This window comes from Osmerus eperlanus, chromosome 1 (genome assembly GCF_963692335.1).
Source record: "Osmerus eperlanus chromosome 1, fOsmEpe2.1, whole genome shotgun sequence".
NCBI classification, from domain to species: domain Eukaryota; kingdom Metazoa; phylum Chordata; class Actinopteri; order Osmeriformes; family Osmeridae; genus Osmerus; species Osmerus eperlanus.
The window spans coordinates 24566170-24589397 of record NC_085018.1 but is presented as its reverse complement, the minus strand read 5'-3'; the positions used below and the strand labels follow the sequence as shown (position 1 = coordinate 24589397).

General features: G+C 47.3%; 1 protein-coding gene across 1 annotated transcript; it reads left to right on the top strand.

The window, feature by feature from the left end:
• Positions 1 to 5221: 5221 nt before the first annotated feature.
• On the top strand, positions 5222 to 21690 carry LOC134028671 (guanine nucleotide-binding protein G(s) subunit alpha-like). The gene is made up of 12 exons (XM_062472357.1): positions 5222 to 6597; positions 8339 to 8411; positions 9631 to 9685; positions 10079 to 10198; positions 12628 to 12725; positions 18240 to 18294; positions 18399 to 18472; positions 18851 to 18909; positions 19583 to 19703; positions 20164 to 20294; positions 20696 to 20763; positions 21411 to 21690. The coding sequence occupies exons 1-12, from the start codon at positions 6459 to 6461 to the stop codon at positions 21555 to 21557; spliced, it is 1140 nt and encodes a 379-aa protein (XP_062328341.1). The 5' UTR covers positions 5222 to 6458; the 3' UTR covers positions 21558 to 21690.
• Positions 21691 to 23228: the final 1538 nt, after the last annotated feature.

Below are 23228 nucleotides of genomic sequence, written 5' to 3'. Positions count from 1 at the left end.
TCACTGATGATGTCACCCAGACACCACTACGCTGTGACACTCACACAGTCCGGGATAACTCCTACTGTTATCTACAGAACAACATTGTTTGACTGCACACTGTATGTTGCATTGTATATATAAAAAGTTATGTACTCAATTCATAACTGTAGGTTGTATTGGTTTTATGGTTGTATTGTAGGTTGTTTCTCCTGTCGTATAAAATGTGTCTTGCGACGTATTTCCACAGACACAAGTGGAATAACTTCCAGAAATATACAAACTACAAATAAATGAAGTACATTTACATTTAGTCATTTAGCAGACGCTCTTATCCAGAGCGACTTACAGTAAGTACAGGGACATTCTCCCGAGGCAAGTACGGTGAAGTGCCTTTCTCAAGGACACAACGTCATTTGGCACAGCCGGGAATCAAACCTACCAACCAGACTAAAGCCAGAGCAGCCTAATACACACAAGCACCTTTATCCAGCAGTTCACATGCCATTCACACAGTAGAAGCTTTTATCCAAAGCAACATTCAAACAGCACACAGGAAGTACAGCAGGAAGTGAATGGGACTGTCACAGCGCGAGAGTTATAAGAACCGCCTTTTTTCCAAATAAGCCTTTTTCCCTGAAGAGGACAGGGGTGGAGAGGACAGGATGTGTGTGTAGAGACTCTGAGGTGTGTGTCTCTGGTTGGGTCCAGATAAGAGACACAGCAGCTGAGAGCTGCTTGTATCTACGGGGCGCAGACACACAGACAGGCGGCAGACAGACAGACAGACAGACAGACAGGCAGACAGGCAGACAGGCAAACAGACAGACAGGCGGCAGGCAGGCAGGCAGGCAGACAGGCAAACAGACAGACACAGACAGGCAGGCAGGCAAGCAGACAGGCAAACAGACAGACACAGACAGGCAGACAGGCAGAAGCCCCGAATGTTTTCTCAAAAGCCCTGAATCTTTTAGGTTAAAATTTGGGTTGTCATTTTCGGGTCATTATAATTTTATCTATTATATAATTCCCAGCATCGCAAGATTTTTGTTTTAGAAATCTAATTCACAATTTACAAAACAGAGCGGGTTATCTGTTGCGAAACTAGGTCTGTTTGACAGATGCATCAAAATCACCAAGCTATCCGCAATATCCAACATTACAGTTTTTCTAAATTGCTAAAACACTAAAACCCATCGGCTGAACAAAGTTCTCAGTTGCCTGAACTCATGTAGCTAATTGTGCAGTCCGTTGTCAATACCTTAAACCATTTCACATGGTAAAACACAATTTGCAGATCTCACATAGACTTTTCAGCAAAACTCTAAACACATTCTCATTCTCAAAACACATTCTGCACTCTAATGCACATGTCATCCATACTGGTAAACACAAATGGCAACAATCAAATACAAATAGAGAAAACATGTCATTGACAAAACACAACCACTCAAAATTGATTTCACTTGTTTCAAATGATGTGACAACCAATATAAGCCAGTTCAGAGAGCAAACAGGTTGTTCAAGGTGGGAAAATATTGCTTGTGATGTCGACGAAGTGCTCTGGCCTGACCCAGCCCAAAGACAAGAAGAAGCATATTGATCACATGTTTACTCCTTAGATTTTTGTCCCTTTTACTGTAGTATTGTATACTGTAGTACAGTGCATTGTAGGCTGTATACTGTACAATGAACAAATTGTATGGCCCTGAACATTGTGCTTTCCATTTGTTACAGTAACAGTACTGACTGCTCAATAGATTTTGACTGGTTGCAGGTTCATATCAACAAAGAACAAGAGTGAGTTGTGAGTAGTGAGATGCAGGGTACAGTACTGTATAGGGGTACAAGTATGGAGAAAGAACAAAAAAAATTGCAAAGAGCAAAGCAGAGTAGTAATTTCTGATACATTTTGAGCTACTATGATAGAACATGTTGTCGTTCATCAAAAGACAATGACGGATAAATATGAAATTTGTTTTGAGATTACGTAAAAATGTACTTCTCCTTCAGAACTATATGTTTTGAACAATGTGTTTTCCATTTTTTTGTGTATTGTTTACTGACTGCTTGATAGTGTATATCATTTTGATCACTTTGTTTATGATTTGAGAGCAGTGTTTGATTTTGAGCACAGGTAAATCTGTTTTGAGGCGAAAGCTTGATTTTGAGCACAGGTAAAAGTGTTTTGAGGCAAAGGTTCATTTTGCAAGAGGATTCAGAGGTTTTGTAAATAGTGCTTGAAGATGAGGTTTTGTGTTTACAGTTTTGAGAAAATGGGTGACTGTTTCAAGAATGTGTTTTAGCAATTGTGAAAAACTGTAACTGTTAGCGGTGGCGGTAATACCTTCGCTACACCTGCAAAGAAGGGCCAGAGGAGAGAGTTCCGGTTTAGAGAGGCCCGAGGAGAGAGTTCCGGTTTAGAGGGGCCAGAGGAGAGAGTTCCGGTTTAGAGAGGCCCGAGGAGAGAGTTCCGGTTTAGAGGGGCCAGAGGAGAGAGTTCCGGTTTAGAGAGGCCCGAGGAGAGAGTTCCGGTTTAGAGAGGCCCGAGGAGAGAGTTCCGGTTTAGAGGGGCCCGAGGAGAGAGTTCCGGTTTAGAGGGGCCAGAGGAGAGAGTTCCGGTTTAGAGAGGCCCGAGGAGAGAGTTCCGGTTTAGAGAGGCCCGAGGAGAGAGTTCCGGTTTAGAGGGGCCCGAGGAGAGAGTTCCGGTTTAGAGAGGCCCGAGGAGAGAGTTCCGGTTTAGAGAGGCCTGAGGAGAGAGTTCCGGTTTAGAGAGGCCCGAGGAGAGAGTTCCGGTTTAGAGAGGCCTGAGGAGAGAGTTCCGGTTTAGAGAGGCCCGAGGAGAGAGTTCCGGTTTAGAGAGGCCCGAGGAGAGAGTTCCGGTTTAGAGGGGCCCGAGGACAGAGTTCCGGTTTAGAGAGGCCCGAGGAGAGAGTTCCGGTTTAGAGAGGCCCAAGGAGAGAGTTCCGGTTTAGAGGGGCCCGAGGAGAGAGTTCCGGTTTAGAGGGGCTCGAGGAGAGAGTTCCGGTTTAGAGGGGCCCGAGGAGAGAGTCCTGCAATTGGACTCTATTGGAGAAAGGAGGAGCAGGGAGAGGGAGAACAGAGAATCCTAAAACAGAGCATATCAAATTAGAGCAGAGTACAGTACAATAGAGTACAGTAGAGTACAATAGAGTACGATAGAGTACAGTAGAGTATAATAGGGTCCTCATCAAGTACTCATCAACGATGCAAACCTGTTATGTGAAACTTTTGTGAAAAATAATTTTTCTTTCTTTAGAAACGTTTTTTTCACACTTACAGTGAAAGGAGGAGAGGAGAGAGGATGAGAGAGGAGGAGAGGAGAGAGGAGGAGAGATGAGGAGAGAGGAGGAGAGGAGAGAGGAGGAGAGGAGAGAAGATGAGAGAGGAGGAGAGGAGAGAGGAGGAGAGGGAAGGAGAGAACAGATAATCCTACAAAAGAGTACAATAGAGTACAATAGAGACAATTAGGGCTTGATTTAGGATTTAGAAGAGATACTTTAGGGTCTATCTCTGCTAACTGTCATTGTTTACTTGATCAGTTCACTATGATGGAGAAACGAACCACACAGCTATCTGGGTGACAGTCTTGTGCTCATGAGTGACTAAATACTGCCTCCTTCTGGTGGTTTAACATGAGATCCTTGGAACTGAACATACCCCTGAAGCATTTTACTGAAGTTGAAATATGAACATGGCTTACACCTTCCTTACACTTGAGAAGGGCCGGGGGGGGGGGGGGCATTGATGGGGTCCAGTATGAAGTAGTCTAGTATGTCAAGGTCTGGATGGTCACTCTGTGACACTGTGTATGACTGCATATCACTACAGCACTGGGATTGTGGAAGGTGGGGGTAGAGATCTAAAATGGTGGGTAGGGTGGAGATCTTGTGAGGGTAGAGATCTAAGATGGTGGGTAGGGGGTAGATCTAAGGTGGTGTGGGTATGGGCGTGGTGACAATCCAAGAAACTATTAAAACATCCCTCCATATACCTAAGAAGCAGTTGCTCTAGATGTGATGTATAGGTGTCCAGGTGTGACAGCGCTGGAGACACAACTGTGTCAGGTGGCTGAGCGGCTAGGGAATCGGGTTAGTAATCAGAATGTTGCCGGTTCGAATCCTGGCCATGCAAAATTATGTTGTGTCCTTGGGCAAGGCACTTCACCCTACTTGCCTCGGGGGAATGTCCCTGTAAGTCGCTCTGGATAAGAGCGTCTGCTAAATGTAAAAGTAAACTGTGCTAGACCAGAGAAGAGATAGAATGGCAGTTTAGAAAGAAACATCTTTCAGTCAGAACAAAGGATATAGCTGCGTCTAATTACATTTAGCAGACGCTCTTTTCCAGAGCGACTTACAGTAAGTACAGGGACATTCCCCCAAGGCAAGTAGGGTGAAGGGCCTTGCCCAAGGACACAATGTAATTTGGCACAGGAATTGAACCAGTAACCTTTGGATTACTAGCCCAATTCCCTAACCGCTCAGCCACCTGACTTATAAGTTATACACCAGTATGATCCAGTTCTAGATCCAGTATTATGGAGGTCCAGTCTGGCCCAGTCTGCTGAGACATGTAGACTTACCCATATAGACCGAAGACCTCTCTCCTAACTTAGCCCTGTCTAGAGATATAGACCTCTCTCCTAACCTAGGCCTGTCTAAGTCGCTCTGGATAAGAGCGTCTGCTAAATGACTAAATGTAAATGTAGAGATATAGACCTTTCTCTTAACCTAGCCCTGTCTAGAGATAGACCTCTCTCAACGGAAAAACGCCCTATGTTACCTTCTGTCCACCACAATACCTCAAAGTCTTAGATGTCTGGACATGGGTGGGTGTGTCTGTGTCTAGTGTGTGTGTGTGTGTGTGTGTGTGTGTGTGTGTGTGTGTGTGTCTAGTGTGTATGTGTGTGTTTGGGTTAGATTCAAATGTCAAGTCCCCTGTTTGTGAGATCCCAAAGCCTAGCACATTACCTCAAATACGATTTTATTCTATTTGTAAAATCATCAGACTGTCTTCTGCTGTTTGAACACATTTTGTGGATATAAGTACTGTAACTCACTAGTAAATGACTGATTGCCAAGACTGATATGACAACAAAGTTCTGTATGTATTTCTAAAACTGCACTTAATTACTTATTTCTTTAAAGATGGCGCCTTTTCTCTTAGCAACTTCATGACGTTCTGGGTAATCATGTGATCTCTCCCTTGTCGTTCCCAGGGTTCAGCTAGAACGGTTGGCCCCACCCCGTCTCTTCAACGCTATCTATCTAAATGTAAAATTCTCCGAGAAAAGGGGGAAAAATAGCAAATAATACAATAGAGAAAACAATCTATTCGCATTTATTCAAGAGCAGGTCTGGCCTGCCCATTATAAAATAACTGTCATCGTTGGATGTGCTATTCTACACCGGGGTTTGTTCATGTATATGCACATGTACAGTAGGCTGTCTACCATACGATTTCAAAAGGAATACAATGCTATGACTGACAGTAGGCAAGACTTGCGAGAAACAACAAAATAACGGCGGTTTCCATGTTTAAGTCTACGTCGGAGAAATTACGAGAATATCTACTCAGTGTTCGTCTGGAAAATTGATGTGAGAAGAAATACAAATTACACCCTTAAAGAAAAAGACGGAGAAGGCCCTTTTTGGTCTGGTCAACCCCCAAAAACAATCCAACATCTGCGACGAGGAAAGGAAATAAACGTATCGGTGTTTAAAACTGGATTTTATTGACAAGGTTACGAAAACGTGATGTGACGGATTAAACAACATTTGGGCAAAGAAAGAAGCTTGGCATAGCGACTATCATGCCGTCATTTTAGTGGAAATATTTATTTTTTAATTTTCCATCCACCCTCTATCTGCCTTGCTTGTCTTGGTTTGGCGGAGGACGTATTGCAAAATAGAAGATGAGAACATAGCCTATGTTTTGATGGATTTGTAAATTAGCCGTAAATTAGAATTGTAGCCGTGTAACAGATTAGGTCTTGTTGGGGAACCATTTGCAAAAAAATTGCGAATCTGTGTGGATTTTAGCTCCCACAGAACGACGTCGTGGGAACCCCGACACGAAACCATTCATGTACATTGTGCGCTGAAGAAAATTCTTAATCACATTCTTATCAATGTTGATGACTTCATTGCGGATTTACAGTGAAAGCATTATAGCACACAGCAGTCTTAGAGGGCGGCCCGGGGTGTCGTCATTAGCACTGTAGCTCGTCTCCCACGGAATGACCGTATCGATAATTAGCAGTAATGTAAAAGAGTGAGGAAGCTGTTCTATCACGTTCTCGTTGGCACCTTTGTTTTACTGGCAACTGGCAACATAAATGTCACCTATCCAAAGCCAGGTGTGTTCCTCTTGGGCTAATCTAGGGATCTAAAATTATTTATTTATTATAACCCCCACACACACCCCTCCCCCGAACCTTGTATTGGGTTTTTGGGAAGATGGGTTGTCTGGGTAGTACAAAGACCGAAGACCAGCGGAACGAGGAGAAGTCGCAGAGAGAAGCTAACAAGAAGATAGAGAAACAGTTACAGAAAGACAAGCAGATTTACCGAGCAACTCACCGGCTATTATTATTAGGTAGGTTGTCGTTGTTGTACAAAATCTGTTGATGTCCATCCCAGACTTACATTCCTCATCATTATAAGGGTATTATTTAACAGAACCATTGGTCATTGTCTCCTAACCCACTTTGGAAGACTTGCAATTCCATATTTCAAAGAAATGTTTCATAAAACATTACACTCAGGTTATAACATGCTCAAAGTATATTGGCAGTGTGACTTTAAACATGTTAATGCCTGACATTTGTAAGTCTGCATAGGTCATGGAAAGCTATCTGTGTACCTGTGTTAGGATTGTTTTACCATTATAACTATTTTAGCATTATTTCACAAGCATTACTGTGATAATAGCATTGTTTCAATAGCATGACTGTGCTAGTAGCATTGTTTCACTAGCATAACTGTGTTGCTTTGTTTCACTAGCATGACCATGTTAGCATTGTTTCACTATTATGACTGTGTTGTTAGCATTGTTTTATTAGCATAACAGTGTTTACGTGTACGTTACTTAGCATTGTTCTCATACTGGGTCATCAGGCTGGGTTCAGGGGCTGGGCAGGAGAGAAGGCCTACACTCTGGTACCCTACTGTAGGCCTGTACCAGGCTCTGGTACCCTACTGTAGGCCTGTACCAGGCTCTGGTACCCTACTGTAGTCATGTACCAGGCTCTGGTACCCTACTGTAGGCCTGTACCAGGCTCTGGTACCCTACTGTAGTCATGTACCAGGCTCTGGTACCCTACTGTAGGCCTGTACCAGGCTCTGGTACCCTACTGTAGTCATGTACCAGGCTCTGGTACCCTACTGTAGTCATGTACCAGGCTCTGGTACCCTACTGTAGGCCTGTACCATGCTCTGGTACCCTACTGTAGGCCTGTACCAGGCTCTGGTACCCTACTGTAGTCATGTACCAGGCTCTGGTACCCTACTGTAGTCATGTACCAGGCTCTGGTACCCTACTGTAGGCCTGTACCAGGCTCTGGTACCCTACTGTAGTCATGTACCAGGCTCTGGTACCCTACTGTAGTCATGTACCAGGCTCTGGTACCCTACTGTAGGCCTGTACCAGGCTCTGGTACCCTACTGTAGTCATGTACCAGGCTCTGGTACCCTACTGTAGGCCTGTACCAGGCTCTGGTACCCTACTGTAGTCATGTACCAGGCTCTGGTACCCTACTGTAGTCATGTACCAGGCTCTGGTACCCTACTGTAGTCATGTACCAGGCTCTGGTACCCTACTGTAGGCCTGTACCAGGCTCTGGTACCCTACTGTAGGCCTGTACCAGGCTCTGGTACCCTACTGTAGGCCTGTACCAGGCTCTGGTACCCTACTGTAGTCATGTACCAGGCTCTGGTACCCTACTGTAGTCATGTACCAGGCTCTGGTACCCTACTGTAGGCCTGTACCAGGCACAGTGCAAAGTATCGCATCTCAACTACCAGGCTATCTCTCTGGTACCCTACTGTAGGCCTTACTGGTACTCTACTAGTACCCTACTGGTATGTTACTGTAGGCCTTACTGGTACCGTACGCTACACACTGCAAAAAGCGGGCTTAAAAAACAAGAAAAAAAGTACCAAAATTAAGTGAATATTGCTTAAAATAAGCAAAATTATCTGCCAACAGAACTAGAAAATTTGACTGTAGGCACTGTCTGTTTGTCTACCTGTCTGTCTGTCTACCTGTCTGTCTGTCTGTCTACCTGTCTGTCTGTCTGTCTGTCTACCTGTCTGACATCTGTCCCCTCCCCTCCCAGGAGCTGGGGAGTCTGGGAAGAGTACGATAGTAAAGCAGATGAGGATCCTGCATGTGAACGGCTTCAACGCAGAGTGAGTCTCTTTCTAAACCACATCATACCACACAACATTCACACTGTATTCATTTAGCAGATCTGCTTTTATCCAGAGCGACGTGCAAATGGTGCATGTAGAAAGCACAGTGGAAAACTCACAACAGTGTTTGTTTCACCTCGTCATTATGTAAGATATTATAAAACGGAGCAGCTCAATCCAAAATGGTTTAACGTCGTTTAAAGGCTAACACAGTTTCAGGATATCTAAACTCGTAAATTTGCTGAACTAAGTGCATGTTCCCGTTTGTGTGCTTCACCAGGAATGTTGTCGTATTGACTGATTGAATCTAGAATGTCCCCAAATAGATGTTCTTATTGAGAAATGGGGGATGGGTCTAGCTCAGTGGTGGAGCATTTGACTGCAGATCAAGAGGTTGCAGGTTCAAATCCCCCCTCCCCCTATAGGCTGCCTTGGAAAAAAGCCTTCTAAAAGATCACATTACATAGGAAAAAAGCATGTAAAAAGTACATAAGATGTCATTCTGAGTGATCTGCTACTGAGTGACTGTCAGACTGGTACAGTGTTCTTGGTAGAGGATGCAGTGCATCAGGACCTGTATGGTAAAACGAGGGAGGGAGTCAGTTGGCTGAGCGGTTATGGAGTCGGGCTCGTAATCTGAAGGTTACCGGTTCGATTCCCGGCTGTGCAAAATGACGTGTCCTTGGGCAATGCACTTCACCCTACTTGCCTCGGGGGGAATGTCCCTGTACTTACTGCAAGTCGCTCTGGATATGAGCGTCTGCTAAATGACTAAATGTAAAACAGGAGTTAAAGTTATAGTCATACTTCTCCTCCATCTGATGGGCGAGGTAGGGGAGTAGAGGGCAGGAAGGTCAAAGGTCAGGGACTGCTCCTAGACTGAGGTGAAGGAGAAGTGGATAGGAGAAGAGAAGGAGAATGGGATGAAGGTTGAGAGAAGAGAAGGATAAGGAGAGAAGGGGAGGAGGAAAGGAGAATGGGAGAGAAGTAAAGTCAAGGAAGAGAACAGGGGGATGAGGGGAAAATAACTGATGTAGACAAGGGTGGAGGAGGTCAGAAGGAGGTTGGACAGGAGGTCGGTGTCCGTGTAAGAAAATCCTCTAATCCTTCATGTTCCTCTCCAGTTCTTCAAAATGCTGATTAGGATGTTGCCCTCTAGACTGTCTTCCTGTTCACCTAACGTTGTGAGTTTCAATTAGTCTTATTTACCCCACAGGGAGAAAAAACAGAAGATTCATGACATAAAGAACAACATAAAAGAAGCTATAGAGGTATGTGGGCCTGTTGTCTGATGGTGATGTCTACATTTGGAGGATGTTCACGTGTGCATTAGCTTGCTGTGAAGGTTAAAAGCTGTAAAGTGTAACAAAACGCACTATTTACAGCGTCATCTCACCCCTTAAATAACGCTTTCTAGTGAAAAATTGTGGGTTTAGGGTTTTCATGAATGTTCATTGTGGGGCTTCCTCGAACTTGAGTTTAGCTACACGTTAACAAACACTCCAGACTGTCTAAAAATGAAGACTGTTAAACGTCATTCTTAATAAGGTTTGTTTACATTTCATGTGTATTCTTTCGATTGAAGGAACGGTCTGTATTCATCAGGCACAGTGTAACAATAACATTGTGGTTTCATAACAACAAGATTGTATTTCTCCTTCCAGACGATAGTAGCTGCCATGACCACTCTAACCCCACCTGTCCACCTGGCATGTGCAGCTCACCAGTTCAGGATCGAATACATCCTCAACATAGCCAACCAGAAGGACTTTGAGTTCACCTCGGTGAGTATCATCTTACTCATTTAGCAGACTCTTTTATCAAAAGCTATGTACAGGGGGATTTGAATCTGATACCTCTAGATCTGTAGTCAAATGCTCTAACCACTGAGCTACGCCCAGCCCTGCTCCCAGTCCCGTTTCCAGCCTACCTAGAGGATTAGCTCCACATCTTCCTGAGGGATTGTTGGGGACAGCCTGTGTTTTGTGTTGTGTGGATTCCCATGAAGGAAGACATGCCTGTGTGTAAGCAACATCTAGTGTTAATTCAAGTAAACCCACAGACCGACAGCACTACAGACTGACAGCACTACAGACCGACAGCACTACAGACTGAAAGCCAGCCAGTCAGCTAGGAGGCCCTGAGCCCAGCATTGTGATTGGTCGTGAGCAGGTGTGAGGCCCTGGTAGGGGGAAGGTACAACCAGGCCCTCACCTGAGACATACAGTTTATTAACTCTGATTGTTTTCTCACCTGAGAGATGCAGTCAGTCCCTTTGCTCTGATTGTTTTTAATGACCTAGATAATGGCTCCTGTGGGGCTTCACCTCTGAGACAGAGAGACTTGGAGCCTCAAGGGGGAGACCTCTAGGGACTGCTAACTACAGGACTAGTGGCAGACTATAGACAGAAACACAGACAGACAGGCAATAGGGCACAAAGACATGCAGACAGACAGACAGGAAGGCAATCAGGCGTACAGATAGACAGGCTAGCCTAGTCTTGACCCTAGTCTTGGGTCTAATTCCAGCCCTAGGTCTGGCTCCATCCCTCACCCTGGGTCAGGCTCTTCTAATCCCATCTTTGCCATAGTCCTAGTCATAGCCCTATCCCTAAAACTAGACCAAGCCCTAACCCTGCCCATGGATCTGGCTGGCCAGCCCTGAAACTTCTGTGTCAGGCTTAGTTGGCTGCTTTAGAGATGGGCCTGCTGTTGTCTATTGATTTAGCTTCTGGTGTCACAGTCAGTGGTATTACTGAAGAAAAAAATTATTTCTAGACTGAACTGTCCTGCATGGAGTGAAATGTTTTTCGGCTAAACCTAGCTCCCCAGGCTAGCTAGCTATACCAGATCTAGCTCCCCAGGCTAGCTAGCTATACCAGACCTAGCTATCCAGGCTAGCTAGATATACAAGACCTAGCTGCGCAGGCTAGTGTACGGTTAGCTGCTATCACTGAGGGCTACTGTGTTTGGGTTGAGAAGACAATCTGATAGGCTAGCGTCTACCCCCCCACTCCCCACTCCCACCGCCCCCAGGCCTCCCCACCCCCACCAGGCCCCAGGGCCTGCTGCGAACCAGTCAGACTGGTTAACTCTGCTTCTCTTTAAGGGAGAGAGAAAGGGAGGGAGGGAGAAAGGGAACGAGAAAGAGAGAGAAAGGGAGGGAGAGAGAAAGGGAACGAGAGAGAGAAAGGGAGGGATTGAGAAAGGGAGGGATAGAGAAAAGGAGGGGGGAGAGAGAGAATAGCATGGAAGGAAGGAGTGACGGATAGAGAGGAACGGAGGGAGGAAAGTAAGACGGAAGAGAAAACAGAATGAGAGAGTGAAGAGGGAGAGGCAGAAAGAGAGGGAGTGTAGCTGTGAAGGAGGTAGGAAGCAGTATAAGGGAGGGAGGGAGAAAGAGAGAGGCTGAAAGAGATTTAGGTATAGGGCGATGTCAGGTGGCTGAGCGGTTAGGGAGTCGGGCTAGTAATCTGAAGGTTACCGGTTTGATTCCCAGCTGTGCCAAATGACGTTGTGTCCTTGAGAAAGGCACTTCACCCTACTTGCCTCGGGGGGAATGTCCCTGTACTTACTGTAAGTCGCTCTGGATAAGAGCGTCTACTAAATGTAAATGTATAGAGGGAGAGAGACAGCAGAAGACAAGACTGGAGGGTGGGAGTGATACAGGAAGTTTGTGAGGGGAAGACACCAGGAAAGGAGATCAGTGTTTGCTCTTTGTAAATATGGCATTGTCATTTTCATGTTTTTATTTACACTAGTGCAGTGCCCTTGGTTGACTACAGACTGCGACTGGTTGCTAGTTCTTCAAATTAAACAAACAGAATGTGCTTTCTCATGTTCTCTCTGTTTCTAACCAAATAACAATTAGCTGAATAATCGTGTCAGTTAGCCATTACTAGTCAGTTGGCTATACAACCTGTGAGTCAAAGACATTCAATTTATTGAAAGTATTTTTCCCATCGGTTAAACAGTAGGGGCACAAATTATTGGTCCACGGTTGTTCAGTGATGTCATTCTGTCTGTTACCTTCCCTAAACTACTTGTATGTATGTGTGTCTATGTGTGTTTGTGTTTGTGTCTGTGTGTGTGTCTGTGTGTGTGTCTGTGTGTGCGCATGTGTGTGTGTGTGTGTGTGTGTGTGTGTGCGTATATGTGTGTGTGTGCGCATGTGTGTGTGTGCGTATATGTGTGTGTGTCCTCTCTCGGGCAGGAGTTTTATGAGCATGCTAAGACCCTCTGGCAGGATGAGGGTGTGAAGGCTTGCTTCGAGAGGTCCAACGAGTACCAGCTCATCGACTGTGCACAGTAGTGAGTACACACTCCTCTCTCTGTCTCTCTCTTTCGCCTCTCCTCTCTCTGTCTCTCTCCTCTTTCTGTCTCTCTCTTTCTGTCTCTCTCCCCCCTCCCCCTCCTCCCCATCCCCCCCCTCCTCCTCCCCCATTCTCCTCCTCCCCATTTCCCAGCTGCCTCTCTGTCTTCTCTGGCGTACTTCTCTTAGCCGCTTATCAGCCTGTGTTTAAAGGCATGCAGTGAACACATGAACACATGAATCCACTTCTTGGAATGCAGAGGCCCTGGTGGTGCTCTGTGTGTGTGTGTGTGTGTGTGTGTGTGTGCGTGTATGTGAGAGTGAATGTATATATGTGTGTATATGTTTGAGTGAATGTATATGTGTGTGTGGATATGTGTTGTGAGTGTATATGTGAGTGTGTGAGAGTGAGTGAGTGTATATATGTGTGGGTATACGTGCACGCATGTGCAAAACAAGCTCCCAGCAAGATGATCGTGAATACCCTCCCTTGAAGGAAGAATGAAATGTAATTATGTTTTGTTTTTTTCTGGGCCTTAATGTCGCTGTCAGGCAGAGACAGACAGACTAATGGAGATAAATCGAGATAAATCGATATGGATAGACTGTCAGAGAGGGGAGGTGAAGAGAGTGAGGATTAGAGAAGGAAGGTGAAGGGAGAGAGAAAGAGAGAGGGGGAGAAAGAGAGGGGGAGGTGAAGAGGGAGAGAAAGAGAGGGGGTGAAGAGGGAGAGAAAGAGAGGGGGTGAAGAGGAGGAGAAAGAGAGGGGGTGAAGAGGGGGAGAAAGAGAGGGGGTGAAGAGGGGGAGAAAGAGAGGGGGTGAAGAGGGAGAGAAAGAGGGGGAGGTGAAGAGGGAGAGAAAGAGGGGGGTGAAGAGGGAGAGAAAGAGAGGGGGTGAAGAGGGAGAGAAAGAGGCTGTGAAGAGGGAGAGAAAGAGAGGGGGAGAAGAGGGAGAGAAAGAGGGGGTGAAGAGGGAGAGAAAGAGGCTGTGAAGAGGGGGAGAAAGAGAGAGGGGGAGGTGAAGAGGGAGAGAAAGAGAGGGGGTGAAGAGGGAGAGAAAGAGGGGGAGGTGAAGAGGGAGAGAAAGAGAGGGGGTGAAGAGGGGGAGAAAGAGAGGGTGGAGGTGAAGAGGGGGAGAAAGAGGGGGAGGTGAAGAGGTAGAGAAAGAGAGGGGGTGAAGAGGGGGAGAAAGAGAGAGGGGGAGGTGAAGAGGGAGAGAAAGAGAGAGGGGGAGGTGAAGAGGGAGAGAAAGAGAGAGGGTGAAGAGGGAGAGAAAGAGAGGGGGTGTGAAGAGGGAGAAAAGACAGAAAGGGAGAGACGAGAGGGAGTAGGTAGAGAAGAGAGAAAGGAAGAGTGGGGAGAGAGAGAAGAGAGCAAAAGGGAGAGAGGGAGAAGAGAGAAATACTGAGGTGGGAGAAGAGACAGAAAGAGAGAGAGAGAGTGAAGAGAAGGAGCAGAGAGAAAGGGAGAAAGAGGGCTCTCCTGCATTGCGGGGTGTGTTGTGGATCAGATCTCGACTGGGTGACCAGACCGGAAGAGCTGCTCTCCCCTCCCTCGACTTATGTAAACGGGGAAGGAGAGGGAGAGAGAGAGATGAAAGAGAGGGAGAGAGGAAAAGAGAAAGAGTGGAACAAAAAGAGATTGAGAGGAGAAAAAAGAGAGGGGGGGGGAGAGAGGGAGAGAGCTATTTATAACTCAGGCTAGCTGCAGAAGGAGGAAGAATGAGTTAGTGTTAGAGGGAGACAGAGGGGGGGAAGGACGAGAGAGATAGGGATAGGGGGACAAAGAGAGAGCGATAGGGATAGGGGGACAAAGAGAGAGAGAGATAGGAAGACAAAGAGAGAGAGAGAGATAGGGATAGGGGGACAAAGAGAGAGAGAGATAGGAAGACAAAGAGAGAGAGAGAGATAGGGATAGGGGGACAAAGAGAGAGCGATAGGGATAGGGGGACAAAGAGAGAGCGATAGGGATAGGGGGACAAAGAGAGAGAGAGATAGGAAGACAAAGAGAGAGAGAGAGATAGGGATAGGGGGACAAAGAGAGAGAGAGATAGGGATAGGGGGACAAAGAGAGAGATAGGGATAGGGGGACAAAGAGAGTGAGAGAGATATGGATGGGAAGACAAAGAGAGAGAGAGAGAGAGATAGGGATAGGGGGACAAAGAGAGAGAGAGATGGGGATAGGGAGACAAAGAGAGAGAGGGATAGGGAGACAAAGAGAGAGAGAGAGATAGGGATAGGGATAGGGAGACAAAGAGAGAGAGAGAGATAGGGATAGGGAGACAAAGAGAGAGAGAGAGAGCAGGGGGGTCGCAAGAAAGAGAGGTAGAGAGAGGGAATAAGAGAGAGAGTGAGAACTTTAGTATCATTGATAAAGATGCTAGCTGCAAATGGAAACATCTTCTCCCAGATAGGGAGGGGGGCTCCAGTTATGAGGTTTGAGTTAGACAGGTAGAGAGGTAGACAGGTAGACAGGTAGAGAGGTAGACAGGTAGACAGGTAGAGAGGTAGACAGGTAGAGAGGTAGAGAGGTAGACAGATAGACAGGTAGAGAGGAAGACAGGTAGACAGGTAGAGAGGTAGACAGGTAGAGAGGTAGACAGGTAGAGAGGAAGACAGGTAGACAGGTAGAGAGGTAGACAGGTAGACAGGTAGAGAGGTAGACAGATAGAGAGGTAGAGAGGTAGACAGATAGACAGGTAGAGAGGAAGACAGGTAGACAGGTAGAGAGGTAGACAGGTAGAGAGGTAGACAGGTAGAGAGGAAGACAGGTAGAGAGGAAGACAGATAGAGAGGTAGACAGGTAGAGGTAGACAGATAGACAGATAGACAGGTAGACAGGTAGAGGTAGACAGATAGACAGGTAGAGAGGTAGACAGATAGACAGGTAGACAGGTAGAGAGGTAGACAGATAGACAGGTAGAGAGGTAGACAGGTAGAGAGGAAGACAGATAGACAGGTAGAGAGGTAGACAGGTAGAGGTAGACAGATAGACAGGTAGAGAGGTAGACAGATAGAGAGGTAGACAGGTAGAGAGGTAGACAGATAGACAGGTAGAGAGGTAGACAGATAGACAGGTAGAGAGGTAAACAGGTAGAGAGGTAGACAGATAGACAGGTAGAGAGGTAGACAGGTAAATGCTCTTATACGTAGGAAGGAATAGCATTGAAGCCCAGTGCACTCAGTTAACATGCTGGAGTGAGACAGTAGCGATACAGGGATGTCATGCTTTCCTCCAGGTTGCTTGTGTCCCTTGTGTGCCGATACAACAGTGTTGACAGTCATAACACAAGCCTTTTAAATCCTCTAATCTTTCTCTACTTTCTCCCTCCTCCTCCCCCCCCATCTCCCTCCTCCTCCCCCCCCTCTCTCCCCCCCTGTCTCTTTTCTTTCTCCCTCTTTTCTCTACTCTGGGTTCACTCCATTTCTCCCTCCATCTCTCCCTCCATCTCTCACTCTCTGAACACCAAAATACTGTTAGACCGAAACACTTTTGATCCTTGATCTTCTGCTTAACTTTCTACGTGAACCATTTCTACGTTGCTTTGGATGAAAGGGTCTGATGAATGAATACAGAGAGTATTTGTGATGTGGTGGCTGTAGTTAGCCAGTCCTCTCTTGCCATGCTCAGTGATGTTGGGTAGAACTCCATGTCCCATCATGCTTAGCGATGTTGCAGAACTCCCTGTCCCATTCCTAAGCATGTTCTCAACATTAGTTTTTTTTTCCTCTCTCTCTCTCACCCTCCCTTCGTTGGCCTCTCTCCACCTTTCCCTCCCCCTTCACTCCCTCCCTCCCCCTTCACTCCCTCCCTCCCCCTTCACTCCCTCCCTCCCCCTTCACTCCCTCCCTCCCCCTTCACTCCCTCCCTCTCACTCTCTGCATTTCTTTCTCTCTACTCCTCCTGTTTATTCCTCTGTCTCCCTCTCTCTGGCCCCACTCCAGTCACACAAGACTTGGAGCTGATATTCTATTTATAGCGCCTGTGCTTCTGTCACCATGACAACCAAGCTGGAGGCCAGGGTGCCAGGAAGCTATTTTCAGAGCAGCTCTGTAATGTCAGACACAACCTGCTCTCTCTTCCTCTATCCTTCCCTTTCTTTCCTCTCTTCTCTCTCTCTTTCTGTAGGGGGTGGGGGCTGGGGGGGCTAGGGTAGATGCAGACTTCACCCCCTGGGGCGGGATTCGAACCTGCGTGGTTGTGCGCATATCGTTACAGGAATAACGCCTTTTCACAGTGAGCTGCATCCTCTAGATCTGGAGTCAAATGCTCTAACCACTGAGCTATATGCATCTCCACATCATCACACAATACAAACTAAACATAACAACGTATTTTAGTCTCTCTATGAATAGAGGCGTTATAGATAACCCTTCTGTTACTGGGGCAAGCTCTATTATGTGGTCGGACTACTAGGCACACGTATTATTAGACCGGGCTATTAATAGTGAGACGGACTAAATATGTATCTGTACTGGATCTGAGGGCACACTGAAATAATGGTTGGTTAGAACAGTTCTATTAGCCTGTCTGCTTGCCTGCCTGCCTGCCTGCCTGCCTGCCTGCCTGTCTGTCTGTCTGTCTGTCTATCTGTCTGTCTGTCTGTCTATCTGTCTGCCTGTCCATTGCTGTGCAGAGTGTGTGACCTGCAGTCCTCCTGTCACATTTCACCCTAGCGTGTCACATTCCTGCTTATCTCAGGGGGTACATAGCTAAGCCATGAGAACCAGTCAGCCAGCCAGACAGCCAGCAAGCTAGTCAGCCACACAGCCAGCCAGCGCTCTGCTCCATTTTGAGGGTTGGTTATTCGGACAGATAGACACTTCTCTACAGAGCCATAACTACCTCTCTATACAGTCTACCCACCTACATACAGACCTCATCACTCTCTCCATCATAGTGCAGCCCTAGCTACGTGTCTAAGCCGTGTCTGACCCAGTGGATCAGCACTGACCCCTAGACCTGCTGTGAGCTCTGACTCCCCACCCAGTCCGGGCGTCCGGGCCCCTGGGCTGGAGGAGGAGGCTGGCTCTCTGGGTGTGTTGGGTCGGCCCCCTCCGTAGTCTCCAGCCCCCATTGTCTCTGACCTGTGTGGCCTGCGAGGTGCGAGTCAGATTAAAGAAGCAGGTCTTTGTCTTATTGTGAAACCCTCACCCTTTCCCTCTGCCCTGCCCCCCTCTACCTCACCCTCTGCCTCACCCCTCCCTCTCCCTCACGACTCCTCTCCCTCACCCTCAGCCTTGCCTCGCTTTCTCCCTCTACCTCACCCTCCCTCATCCTTTCTCCTCTCCCCCCCTCCCCTCCGCCCCCTCTAACTACTACTACAGCGGCCCCATTGACTACAGCCCAGCGCCAGGCTGAGCTGTCTGGCGATGACTCACAGCCTGGCTCTCCAGTGCACCTCACAACTAGCAGGCACTCCCTCCGGTGGCGGTCGGTGGAAGTGCGCCTCCGAGCACTGGAAATGGAGCATCATTGCTAAACACCTGCTTTTGTTGTTGTTTTTATTGTAGTTTTCTAGACAAGATCGACATGGTGAAACAGAATGACTACAGCCCTTCTGATCAGGTAGGTACACGGAGGAGAAAGGAGGTTTGTCTCTCTGTTGAGTGTTTTATTTGATCTTTCATAACAGATACTCTCTCTCACATTCCTTCCTGTCTTTCCCCTAGGACTTGTTACGATGCCGAGTATTGACCTCTGGCATCTTTGAAACCAGATTTCAAGTGGATAAAGTCAATTTTCAGTGAGTAAAAAAAACAAAACCGGCATAACTATACGAAGACTTGACATTTTGTTAATTTAGCAGATGCTTTCGTCCAAAGCGACATACAAATACTATCCCTGATGCTAACCCTGATGTTAAAATGGATGCTAGCCCTAATGCTAACCTGGATGCTAACCCCAATGCTAGCCCAGATGTTAAACTGGATTCTAGCCCTAATGCTAAACTGGAGACTAGCCCTAATGCTAAACTGGATGCTAACCCCAATGCTAAACTGGATGCTAACCCTAATGCTAAACTGGATGCTAACCCCAATGCTAACCCCGATGCTAGCTCTGAGTGATCTTGTTGTCTCACCATTGCCCAGAGCAGAACCTCATCTCTGTTTTCTTCTCCCAGCATGTTCGATGTGGGAGGACAGCGGGACGAACGGCGGAAATGGATTCAGTGTTTCAATGGTAAGTTTCTGTCAGTACTACCCAGGAGTCAGGTGGCTGAGCGGTTAGGGAATCGGGCTAGTAATCTGAAGGTTGCCAGTTCGATTCCCGGCCATGCAAAATGACGTGTCCTTGGACAAGGCACTTCACCCTACTTGCCTCAGGGGGAATGTCCTTACTGTAAGTCGCTCTGGATAAGAGCGTCTACTAAATGTAGGTGTACTACAGGGCTTGCACACGACTAACCTGCTGCAAGAAGGTACACACATCAGTTGAGTAATTTTCGAGACATCCCTTAAAATATTTTGCATTCTAGCATGGCTAGCTTTTTTCCCCACAGGACTACAGATACATTTATAAATAAAATAACAGACTGCTACAAAATGAAAGGATTTAATGTGGGTAATATAAGGTACAAGTGCAGTAGCTCTTTTGGAAATAACGATGATAAAGTTTGAAGTCATTTACTGTCCAACTGCAGCAGTATAAATACAACAGACATTACCTGATTGACAAAAACACTGATAGTGCAAAGTCGGAAAACTCAGGCAACCTGAAGCTACTTAGCTAGCTAGCCTAGACTATTCGATCCACAGCCAAATGTTCTAACCACTAAGCTATACCCATCCCTGTGAGAGACAGCTATGTTGTCCTCGCGTGTCCCCCCTGTAACCTGCCCTCCTCCTGCCCCCAGACGTCACGGCCATCATCTTTGTGGTGGCCAGCAGCAGCTACAACATGGTGATCCGAGAGGACAACCACACCAACCGCCTGCAGGAGGCGCTAAACCTCTTCAAGAACATCTGGAACAACAGGTGTGCTGCTGTCTCTGGCCCTAAACCATGTCCCTGTCTTCTAACCCTGTCTCCTAACCCTGTCTCCTAACCCTGTCTCCTAACCCTGTCCCTGTCTTCTAACCCTGTCTCCTAACCTTGTCCCTGTCTCCTAACCATGTCCCTGTCTTCTAACCCTGTCTCCTAACCCTGTCTCCTAACCCTGTCTCCTAACCCTGTCCCTGTCTTCTAACCCTGTCTCCTAACCTTGTCCCTGTCTCCTAACCCTGTCCCTGTCTTCTAACCCTGTCTCCTAACCCTGTCCCTGTCTCCTAACTTTGTCTCCTAACGCTGTCCCCATCTCCTAACCCTGTCTCCTAATCCTGTCTCCTTACCCTGTCTCCTAACCCTGTGCTTGTCTCCTAACCCTGTTCTTGTTTCCTAACCCTGTCCCTATCTCCTAACCTTGTCTCCTAACCTCCTGTGTGCTACATTCTTCCAGGTGGCTACGCACCATATCGGTGATCCTTTTCCTCAACAAGCAGGATCTGCTAGCAGAGAAGGTGCTGGCGGGGAAGTCGAAGATAGAGGAATACTTCCCAGAGTTCGCCCGCTACACCACGCCTGACGACGGTGAGAAGCGCTTAGGCTGGTCCTCGTACAGACGGCACCATGATAAGTGTTTGTGTCAGCATCAACAGTCACATGTTAAATGTGGACAAACAGTGGTTAGGGTTCTTGTTGTACTTTTGTCCAAAGCGATGTAAGGAAAGGGCTCATGGAAAGTGCGGCTGATAATCAAGGACTAGAAGAGCACTTTGTGAGCAGTTTGTGATGTGTGAGTGTCTGTTCCAGGTTCCCTGAGCTCTCACAGGGTTGTGTCTGACCCCCCCCATCACTTAGTTTGAGAAAGACCCCAAATTAATATACATATATATATAGGAATGGGTGGGTGGGTTGAGACTGAAATTGTGTTGTTAGTCTTTAAAGTCAAGGAATGCTCTCGTTTTAAGACTTCTGTCTTTCTCCTTCAGCAACACCAGAGCCTGGGGAAGACTCTCGTGTCACAAGAGCAAAGTACTTCATACGAGACGAGTTCTTGGTAGGTACCATTACCTGAATCTCTAAACATGCTTTATTCTCCGTCCTGGTGCAAGGCTGTGACATTCGCTTGCCGTTACCTATTGTGAGGCAGTGCTTTATCAGACTCTTAGCCAAAGACACGTACAGGGGAAGGGATTTAAACCTGCTTGATCTACGGCTCTGCCTATCCGACTATAGTTATTAGAACTGTAAACACAGGATTAATTTGACCATGTATGTCATGTGCAACAAACACTTTCATCCAAAGCAGCCTACAAGTAGTGAATATGCACAACATCGAGGATGAGGAGGTCAGGTTTTTGGAGGTCAGGTGGCTGAGCGGTTAGGGAATCGGGCTATTAATCAGATGGTTGTTGGTTCGATTCCCGGCCGCGTCAAATGACTTGTGTCCTTGGGCAAGGCACTTCACCCTACTTGCCTCAGGGGGAATGTCCCTGTACTTACTGTAAGTCGCTCTGGATAAGAGCGTCTGCTAAATGACTAAATGTAAATGAGGAGTGCATAGCTCTACCATTTGGTAGAGCTATGCAGAGTCAAGTTAGTATTTACCAGGCGCAGGGCGGAGTGTTGGAAGTCGATGTTCGTGAGCTTTAGTGATGTCACATCCTGTTTTAGTGATGTCACGTCCTGTTTCCTCCCTCACAGAGGATCAGCACAGCGAGTGGAGACGGGAGACATTACTGTTACCCTCACTTCACCTGCGCCGTCGACACGGAGAACATCCGGCGCGTCTTCAACGACTGTCGAGACATCATCCAGAGGATGCATCTCCGCCAGTACGAGCTCTTGTGATTGGAGGAGGGAAAAAAAGACTCCCCGTGTTAAGCCAATCGGTGACCAGTTAGCCCTCTCCTCAACCAGACAGCCAATCAACCCAGCTCCCCTTTCATCCCGACCAGAAGACTCCGTTCTGAGGACACTGTTGTGGGTATCGAAGGCCTGACCTGCTGCTAGTGCACCCAGGTTCACCTTCAGCCAGGCTGCAGTGCTGATATCCACAGCACATGGTACCTGTGCTCTGGACTCGAATCCGTTTAACAGCACAGGCCCTCCTCTTCCTCCGAGACACACACACACACACAACCCACTTTCATTATCAGTGCGCAGTCTCACACACATACTGTACACGCACACACACACACACACACACAGATATGCCTACGTAAACACGTTCCACTGTTTTCAATCTTGGAAAGCTAAAGTGCCGGTGCCCTGGCTCGGGCTGCTTCACGGTCCTGGAAGGGTTCGCAGGGCGTTGAGGGGAAGAGACCCTGGCAGGCAGGCGTTGAGGGGAAGAGACCCTGGCAGGCAGGCGTTGTGAAGAGGGACCCTGGCAGGCAGGCGACAGACACTGGGAGAGGAGAGACGGGGAATGTCATCAGTCCGGAGGAGAGAGACGTGAGCCTATTCTGCCTAAGGACAGATGCATGCAGAACTGACGGACTCGGAACATGAAACACCACCGGCTCTTCAATCATCCACGAGCAAATGCATACGTTGATGCAGACAGTGAACTTAATGCAGTGCAAAAAAAATCCAAGCTATATATATAGATATTTATATATGTGTGTATATAAATATGTGTATATATATATATATAAATATATATAAATATTCTATATTCCTGTAATAACACAAGTCAACTTTTAAGTTTTGTCCCCCCTTCTTGTGTGGTGGTGTACACTGTGTGTGTGATTGGCCTATGTGCACCATCCCTCCCTCCCTCCCTCGCCAAACTCCAGACCAGTAAACATCAACTCCAGACCAGTAAACATCAACTCCAGAACAGGCAGATTATGAAAGCTGCTTTATTTAATAAGAAAAAAATGAAACGTAAAAAGGTGGATGATGCAAAAATTTACTATGAACGCGTCTGGATTCATACAACCCCCCCACACTCTCAACCTCACCTCCCCCAACCTCACCTCCCCCACCCTCACCTCCGCCTCCCCCCCACCCCCACCTCCTCCTCCCCCTCACCTCCCCCACCCTCACCTCCGCCTCCCCCCCACCCCCACCTCCCCCTCACCTCCCCCACCCTCACCTCCGCCTCCCCCCCCTCACCTCCCCCCCCCCTCACCTCCGCCTCCCCCCCTCACCTCACCTCACCTCCCCCAACCTCACCTCCCTCACCTCCGCCTCCTCCCCCACCCTCACCTCCCCCCCCTCACCTCCCCCTCCTCTCCCAAACCGCTCCTCAATCCCTTCCTGGCTTTCAACATGTCTGTCTTTATTTTACTGCTGGATTGTTATTCCTGTACAGACTGTAAAATGTTTTATTTTGTACAACTTTATCGAAAAAAAAAAAAAAACTTGTAGAAGATCCCCTGTGCCTTGATCACGACTGTACGTGTAAAATGAGCTAAGATGTGAGGTATGTTTCACTGCGCTGTATCCTCCCCACCATGCCAGCCCCAGCTGGGGTCAGGGTGGCCGTCTGTTGCTAAGTTTTCATTTTCCTTC

Bases quoted from the DNA above. Each gene is read 5' to 3' on its own strand.
- LOC134028671 (XM_062472357.1), top strand. From the start codon at position 6,459: ATGGGTTGTCTGGGTAGTACAAAGACCGAAGACCAGCGGAACGAGGAG. The intron at 9,686-10,078 runs GTATGTGGGCCT...TTCTCCTTCCAG, and splicing joins ACATAAAAGAAGCTATAGAG to ACGATAGTAGCTGCCATGAC. The intron at 12,726-18,239 runs GTGAGTACACAC...TTTTTATTGTAG, and splicing joins CTCATCGACTGTGCACAGTA to TTTTCTAGACAAGATCGACA.